The sequence below is a fragment of the Actinia tenebrosa genome, unplaced genomic scaffold (genome assembly GCF_029948245.1).
Source record: "Actinia tenebrosa isolate PJP-AT-01 unplaced genomic scaffold, QUT_ActTen_1.0 PGA_scaffold8__29_contigs__length_14323225, whole genome shotgun sequence".
In the NCBI taxonomy this organism is placed as follows: domain Eukaryota; kingdom Metazoa; phylum Cnidaria; class Anthozoa; order Actiniaria; family Actiniidae; genus Actinia; species Actinia tenebrosa.
The window spans coordinates 355,369-363,440 of record NW_028292585.1 but is presented as its reverse complement, the minus strand read 5'-3'; the positions used below and the strand labels follow the sequence as shown (position 1 = coordinate 363,440).

Here is an 8,072-nt window from a genome sequence, read left to right as displayed (position 1 = left end):
TGATAATTAGTTATGTAGTGATTAGCATCCTGTGATTTGGCATTTTCTGAGATGACGACAGTGGGACATTTGTGCCAATAGCACAGGCTCTGGGAACAAGAATGACTTATGTTCGCTATTTTGGAAAAGATCTAATTGGTACGTCATCTTCATACCATCCGGGGAACAAAATTTGATTGTTTATCACTTACCAATATGCATTTGACATGGCCATAATAATTGCTGAATGTAAATCTACTAATTTCTGTTTGAATGGAGCTCCCTTGTCCTGACTTGTTGGGCTGCCTGTGTTACTGAGACATTTTCAAACTAATGGGCTACCTTTATCAATCCTCTTAACGGGAAGAAAAGCTGTTGAAGGCAGGTGACTGTCGTCGTCCTAATGTTGACTGCTTTATTTTTAAAGATTTAGATTTCGACCCAGATAAGCTAGAAAAGCTCTGAATAAAACTCAAAAGAATTTAGAATCAATAAGGATTTGATTGATTTGATTGATATTAATAATTTCACCTCATTTAGAGAATGGGGCAATGTCAGGTTAGTCCACGAAGCCCTCCTCTCGTCTCTGTCCAAGATCTTAGAAATATTATCTTTGCAGACAAGTACGACGATAAGTATAAGCTTGGGAACTTATACGATGAAGTTTTCGACAACATTTTTATAGGAGGAGAGTAAGTATCGTTCACTAACTGTAGATCTTAATCAGTTAATTTAATTAAAAGGTCAAAACTAAATGTTACAGCTGCGATTAAGTTACAATATAAGAAAATAACGTCTCTTGTTTATAGATATTTCTCGAAAATATGATTGTTATGTTAAATTACATTCCTGTTGATATTTCTTTAAAGGCATTATTGGGTTAAAAAGAAATAATAATATTCAAGGGAATGACAAATATGGTGTGAATGGGAAACATTGCATTGAAACTGAATCAATCTATTTGCACACTCTTCAATGAAAGTTTTGATTACAGTCAAAAAACAAAACCCTGTTACTTGGGAGTAAGGCAATTTTAGGCAAAAGTCTCAGTACTAATGATGAAATATGCCTGTGATTATTTGTACTCCTTCAGGGCAAATGTAATTTGCAATCCAAAAACCTGTGGGAATCAAATGAAAAATATCTATGGGCAATTGGCTTGAGAGCCCGAGAGCTCCCCCCCTTCCATTATTTCTGATCTTGCTACGGCCCTGTCATCATAATATCCACTGACATTGTTATGAATATAAAGTTGATTAACTTACATTGGGTGTATCACTTTTCACTAACAGGCCCACAGCTCTAAATGAAAGTATACTACAGGAGCTTGGCATTACTCATGTCCTAAATGCTGCCATGGGAACAAATGGTTTCTCTCAAGTTGACACAGATGAAACGTTTTACAAAAGTGAAATTATCTTTTATGGGATTCCAGCTTTGGACATGCCATCTTATAAGATAAGCAAGCATTTTAAAGAGGCCTCGAATTTTATCAGAAGAGCAGTTGGTTCCAAGAAAACTGGTCAGAGAGGTGGAAGGATTTTTGTTCATTGTGTTGCTGGCATCAGTCGTTCTGCAACTCTTGTCATAGCATACCTCATGACTTATCAAGACACAAATTTAACTGACGCAGTACAGATGTTAAGGAGTAAGAGAAAAATATGTCCAAACCTTGGGTTTCTACAGCAGTTGATTGACTATGCAGCAAAAATTGACCGATGTAGATGACAAATTATAAATATTAGACTGTAAATATTTTAGTATTTCTCATATTTAACTTTTATATCCTGGGGGAACCCCTCTGTAAATGGGGGCAGATGTAATTGCCGCGCGTTCCAGAATCCAGATTCCTTTTGTTCCGAGTTCAAGTTTTTCTCCGGTTCAACAGACTGTTCAGTTGGTCGTAATGGCGAAGGAGATGGGTCAGTGTGTAATGCACAAAAACCCTTGTCTAGTATCAGTAAAAGATCTCGTGGACATCATATTGGCACCAGATAAAGATAATCCCAAAAGTTTGGACAGGAGACCGTTTGACGAAGTATACGATAACATTTTCCTTGGCGGAGAGTGAGTATATTCTTGATTTCATCCTTACGTATTTATACTTGAAACTCTCTCAGGTGTAAACAAAAAATCTCAGCAAAACTGAAATTTTTAATGCTTTTATGTAAAATTCAGCGACATTTTTGCCATAATGTGTAAATATTTTTGAAAAAAGAGCGAATTTAACCGCGAACAAATTGGCGGGAATGTTAAAAATCTTTGCAAGATTCTTCCAAGACCTTATTATCGTATCATTTAATTATTTTTGACTCATTATATTATATATCCAACTGGGTGACAAGCCTACACAAGTTTATTCTTCCAAGACCTATTCTGATCCAGTGAAATTTTGTTCAAAAGCAAACTAAGATAATATTGTAATAATTTTTATAACCATCTTTTCAATCGTTTCAAAATCGTTTTCAAAATTTTCAATCGTTACAGCTATTAACCTTTTTTTGATGTTTATCTTGGACTTTTTCATGTATTTAGTGTTACCACTTTGATTGGTATATCCACCCCTCCCCCTGTCAGTTAAGCGTTTATGACAATCCATAGTTGGATTAGGCGTCAGGTTGTTACTTGAGGTTGTTATTTCTTTGGCTTATGGTCAAAGGTTTTATTCCTTTTTTAATCAAACGACTGTTCCTAGGCAAACAGCTGTCAATGAGAGTGAGTTACGAGAACTTGGTATTACTCACGTTTTAAATGCTGCTAAAGGAACGAAAAAATTCTCTCATGTCAATACCAATGCCGAATTCTACAAAAGTGGAATTATCTTCCATGGGATTCCAGCCACTGATATCCTGACGTTCAAGATAAACAAGTATTTTAAAGAAGCATCAGACTTCATTGAAAGTGCAGTTGGATCAAAGGCAGGTGGCAAAAAGGATGGAAAAATTTATGTGCACTGTAAGGAGGGACTGAGTCGTTCAGCTACTCTTGTCCTTGCTTATCTAATAACCTGGCAAGATATGAACCTTACAGATGCTGTACGGGCTGTAAAGAGTAAAAGGAGAATAAGCCCAAACCCTGGCTTTCTACAACAGTTAATTGATTATGCAACCAAGCTAGATCAATGTCGGTGAAGATGGTCATGGCATGAATAGACCTCCTCTGCTCTGGCATATGTTTTCACATTTCTGACCACGTCATTCCCTAGAGTATCATTTCTTTGTTGTACAGTTTCACTGGGTTGCACATGAGAAGACCCATGAATACGAATATAACTCAAGAAAAGAATGTTATTCTCAAGGGAATGACATGTGTTCTGAAATGGCAAAGCATTACACCTGAGCCAAGGAGGTCTATAAAGAAGCATCAGACTTTATTGAAAGTGCGGTTGCATGAAATTCGGGTGGCCAAAAGGATTGAAAATTTTACAAGATATGAACCTTGCTGATGATGTAAAGAGTAAAAGGAGAATAATCTTATCTTACAGCATGTTTGCACTTATATCCTTAGCACTAGTGTGTCCGAGGATTATATGCTAAATTGTGAATGTGGGAACCCAATGTCCTCTGAAAAAAAGGTGACCTACTGGTGGACCTACCTTTAATGCTAAGGGAAGAATAAGAATAACAATTTTAATTAAATATTTATTTATTTATTCAAAAATAATAATATTATTATTTGTCTCATAGAATATTTAATGAATTCATTACTATAGAAAAACACACTTTTTATTTAATCTTAGTCATGATAATGTTTTATTTATATTTCATTTCTTGTTCATAAATGAGTTCTCAGTTCTACTATTCACACAAAAATCACTCATGGTCATTCGTAGATAAACTATAATGTAAATATCACTTCAAGGGATATCAAGTCTTTGTACTGACAAAACTGTAGACATTGTCAATGATTTATATTTTAAGATTCACTTGTGTAAGTATTTTAAAATAATTTCAGCACAAAAAAAATTTTTTAGATAAAATTCCATATAAGAAATATAAGAAATTTTTGTAGATGTATAGTGATTTAGAGCACTTTCCATTAAGTAGAATTGATCAGTCCAAGTGGCCATTAGTTCAAAAATGGTAAGCATCAGTTCTTCATTAGTTCTAGTTTGGGCCACATTGGTCCAGTTTTAAGAAGTGACAGGTACCATTTGAGAACTGGCCACTTTGACCGATCAGTTCCAACTTAATAAAAGCACCCTTATTTAGTGTATAAAAAAACTATCTCTTTTTTCTGTGTCTGTCTTTTTTGGGAGGTGGCGCTGGTCTGGCCTTAATGTCTTTACATCTTGGTATGTGTCTCTCTGCAGTTTCAGGGTTGAATTTTCTCTCACAGTAAGGACATGCAACATAATGAGGGTTTTCTATGACAGGTGGAGGTTCGCTACTGGCTCCCTTGGCATAACGAATTGTCTTCACGAAATTTTCATGTTGAACTCTCCAGTCCGCTTTCTTTGCCTATGGACCAAAATGAGTCATTAAATTAGTTTAAAAAATTTAAAGGATTAGTCAAGAGAGCAAACACTTAATCTGATCTGTGAGAGAGTACTACCATGAGTTTCTAGTAATACATAACTTGTAGCACAAGAGCAGTTTTTGTATGAGAGGGAGGCATGTGAGTACTGGACATGCTGTATAATTAAATTTTTTACTGCTGCCAGTCAAGAAAATAAAAGGTACTGACTGATTTTTTTGATTTACAGCATAAAAAAAGCAAAATTAATTTCAAAATATCAGAAATTACATTAAATACAGTCGTTTGCAACTAAGCCTGAACACTAGACACTAAAACATGTTATAACTGGTGGTCAAAAAGTTGAAGTTAGTCAATTGCAACGTGTGTTTCATAAAGATTCTATGGACAGTTGGGCGCGCAAATTCCTTCAGGTATTTCAATCTCGAAACATCAAAATCGTTTTCTCTCAAGTACTTCATGCTTTTGTTTGAGGTAAAGCCTTTTTTTCGAAAATGTGAAGAATACTGAAGGAGATCAGGATCGATCTCTTCTAGAAACTCGCTTATGTCTACTCTTTCGAAGGAATCCATGAACAACACCAACAGATCAACATGCACGCATAATTGAACAAACGTTGCCATTAGGCTGGCACTTTGGCGCCAAACCTCAACGTTCCGGTTGACTAACTTCAACATTTTGGCCACCAGTTAGGACATGTTTTAGTGTCTGGTGTTCACGCTTAGTTGCAAACAACTGTACAAAATAAATTTAGTTACTAAGTAGTTAGTTAGTTACCTTTGGAGTTTCTTCCTTATATTTTCCACTGAGGACATAATTTTCATGTTCCATTCCAGCAACTCTTTGTTTCCTGGTGTCAAACTTTTTTCTCATCTTATTGGAGTTTTTCCGGCAGACAACTTGATGCTTTGAAAGCCGCTCAGTTGCAAAATTTCTCCCACAGATAGAACAAGGAGTTAAATCAACCTCAACCTGTTCAGCTTCCTCTCCAGCTTGTTCATAAAAATGAACAAAATTGTCTTTCGGTTCCAGTTCATGCTCATCAGAATCTTGTTCTTGCTGGATAATTTGTGGTTTTGGTTTTGGTTTACTCTTTTTTGGTGCCTCAGGAAACTGCAGCTGGGTTTCTTCCTGTGCAGGAATTACTGGCGACACCTTCTTAACTGGTGTAGGAGTTTTATCAATTCGTTTTTGGGCATATTGAAAGCTTTTTTCTTCTTTAACTGCCATTTTTCTTTTGTTTTCATTTGGTATTTGAGGCGTAATGGTATTTTCCCGTTCAAGTTTCTCTTGTTCTTCTAATTCCTGTTGCATTCTTTTAATATGACTCAACTTGTCCTGTTCAGCTTTTATTTTTTCTAAAAGCTCTCTTTCCCTCATTGATAATGTAGCTTTCTGCTCATTATCACTATCATCTATATGTTGATTCTGTTTTCTATGATTTTCTAACCTTTCTCTTCGTTCTTCATCTTGTTGCATTTGCCATTTTTGGAACTCTGTTGGTTTTTCTGGCTTTGAATTCCCAACGCTAAGCTTCTTTTGGCTCAATCTCTTCATTCTCAGAGCTTTCACCTTGGACAGATTAGGTTGGGGCTCGTCAGAATATAGGCTCCACCCATCATTATCTTCCTCATCAGCTCTTTCCTCATTATCATCAACAAGCACAGGTTTTGCTGCCCTTGCATTTGTCTTGGAAGGTTTTGGATTTTTGGGTGGGCGGGGTACATAAACCATATCTTTGTCAGCGACGATATTTTCTTGTTCAACATTTGAATGATTTAAGATAAAAGCCTCGTCTTCTGATTTCAAAGTGTTTTGTGTCTCATACCGTCTGTTAGGTGTTGGAGGCTTGTGATTACTAGGATTAGAGGGCCTTCTTTGTAATGGAGGGAGAGGATTCTGCTTGTCTACCCCTTTGCTCTTCTTATGATAATATTTAACCATGCCTCTATTTCCAGTTGAGTGAACACCATGAATTGCAGTAACATTTTCTGCAGGTATAACAGGTTTATTTTCCTTTTTTTGTGAAGACCTTGGGACAACTGGTCCTTGATTATTACTTTTCATCTTTTTGAAATGTGTTCCAATTGGTGGTAAACTAGAAGGATCTTGCTGGCCTCTCTTAGATGCTTCCATCGCTCGCCTTTCAGCAAAGAAAGCTCTCACTGTCCCACCACTGTGATCCTTCCCAGAATCAGCCCTTGCCCGTTGAGCTCTTATCTCTGTGAGCTTCTCCTGTACATCCTTCTGCCTTTTCTTTTCATAGTTCTGTTTCATGAGCTCAAGCCGTGACAGCCTTGGCTTCTTGTCCCTAGTACTCATTCCTTGTACTGTTGAAATAGGTGCGTATGTCTCTGGCATTTGAAGGCTTTGCTGGAATGAGTGAGCACTTTGTCTCTCATATACTGATGGATGGGCCATGGGCTTTGCTTTGCATTGACACGACTGTAGACCTATTCAAAACAAATAGGAATCATTCTCAGTTCTATATGTAGACCTAGGTCTATTTTGGCAAAGAGAAACTGTGAATTTCATTACAAAATTCATGACAAACCTCACAAAACTATCATCTTGTTTTTTAAAAGATACAAAAATACGTGTTTCAAGAATAAAAACATATGTCGTTGCCACGTAAACATTAATTTTATTTGACAAAATAGTGTCAACGACAAAGCAATTATCTATGTACCTTAACAATGGAGCTTGTTTCAGAAAAAACCTCCTTAGAAAAACAACCCAATTTGTAGGACGAGCCTTTGATAAATATTTCAACAACTTCATTATAAACCGGACATTTCTCCTTGAGATCTAATGAACCCGATTTGCATTCGTAAAGAATTTAATATTTGAAGTCCAGAAGAGTACATAACTTAGATGCTGATCGAGTGTACTAGAAAGTGTTCTTGACAAGTTGATCCTTTATAGGACGGAGATATGAGTTGCTTCATGATTAAATTAGCAGTTATAAAACATACAAATACATCCCCAAAAACAGTGCAAAGGAATGATTTTGTCGGTTAAAACTGAATCGAAAGACAACTTTATCATTGAAAACATTTTCATGTTAAGTTTGTGTCACGGAAAGCGTAACGAAAACAGCTGTTTTCAAGTCCGAAATAGTGAAATTTTTAAGCGATTTGATTTATTGAGTGTGTTCAAAACTTACCGTTAAAGCTTTCAGATGATGAGGGTAGAAAATATCGCGTTTTTTATGGCAGAATTTGTCGATAAACCTTTGGAAACCCTGGTGAGTCCTTGTGGTTTGGAGAAACAGTCGTGCTTCTTTTTTGAGACTGCAAAGAAATACTTGAATCTGATTGGTCAGTTACACGTCGTCAATGTAAATACCACTACAAGGGCTTGTTGCTATGATAACATCTTACGTCGTTTCCTTAGTAACAGAATACTGGGTGGGAGGGTGACGATAGATTTTTTTAAAATTAAGAATAATTCCCTATTTAATCTAATTATCGCTATTTTATTTTATCACTTAATTTAGACTTATAAATCTAATCTAATTTTTGCGTTTTTGATGTCTTTTTGGACTTTGAACAAAACCTCTTTGAAAGAGAATTTTTCGTATTCCCCCCTTCCCCACTTAGAGTGTTTTAGTCTAT

General features: G+C 36.1%; 3 protein-coding genes across 3 annotated transcripts; 2 read left to right on the top strand and 1 right to left on the bottom strand.

Moving 5' to 3' along the window:
• Positions 1-522: 522 nt before the first annotated feature.
• On the top strand, positions 523-1,707 carry LOC116291119 (dual specificity protein phosphatase 13A-like). Its single transcript, XM_031698241.1, has 2 exons — positions 523-671; positions 1,272-1,707. Exons 1-2 carry the CDS (start codon positions 523-525, stop codon positions 1,705-1,707), a joined length of 585 nt encoding a protein of 194 aa, XP_031554101.1.
• Positions 1,708-1,881: 174 nt separating this feature from the next.
• LOC116291116 (dual specificity protein phosphatase 3-like) lies at positions 1,882-4,212 on the top strand. Its single transcript, XM_031698238.2, has 2 exons — positions 1,882-2,046; positions 2,675-4,212. The coding sequence occupies exons 1-2, from the start codon at positions 1,886-1,888 to the stop codon at positions 3,108-3,110; spliced, it is 597 nt and encodes a 198-aa protein (XP_031554098.2). The 5' UTR covers positions 1,882-1,885; the 3' UTR covers positions 3,111-4,212.
• Positions 4,188-7,756, bottom strand: LOC116291115 (uncharacterized). The gene is made up of 3 exons (XM_031698237.2): positions 7,622-7,756; positions 5,233-6,908; positions 4,188-4,439 (listed from the first exon to the last, which is right to left on the bottom strand). Exons 2-3 carry the CDS (start codon positions 6,874-6,876, stop codon positions 4,203-4,205), a joined length of 1,881 nt encoding a protein of 626 aa, XP_031554097.2. The 5' UTR covers positions 6,877-6,908; positions 7,622-7,756; the 3' UTR covers positions 4,188-4,202.
• Between the last annotated feature and the right edge of the window lie 316 nt (positions 7,757-8,072).

Bases quoted from the DNA above. Each gene is read 5' to 3' on its own strand.
- LOC116291119 (XM_031698241.1), top strand. From the start codon at position 523: ATGGGGCAATGTCAGGTTAGTCCACGAAGCCCTCCTCTCGTCTCTGTC. The intron at 672-1,271 runs GTAAGTATCGTT...TTTCACTAACAG, and splicing joins AACATTTTTATAGGAGGAGA to GCCCACAGCTCTAAATGAAA.
- LOC116291116 (XM_031698238.2), top strand. From the start codon at position 1,886: ATGGCGAAGGAGATGGGTCAGTGTGTAATGCACAAAAACCCTTGTCTA. The intron at 2,047-2,674 runs GTGAGTATATTC...GACTGTTCCTAG, and splicing joins AACATTTTCCTTGGCGGAGA to GCAAACAGCTGTCAATGAGA.
- LOC116291115 (XM_031698237.2), bottom strand. From the start codon at position 6,876: ATGGCCCATCCATCAGTATATGAGAGACAAAGTGCTCACTCATTCCAG. The intron at 4,440-5,232 runs GTAACTAACTAA...TTTGGTCCATAG, and splicing joins ATAAGGAAGAAACTCCAAAG to GCAAAGAAAGCGGACTGGAG.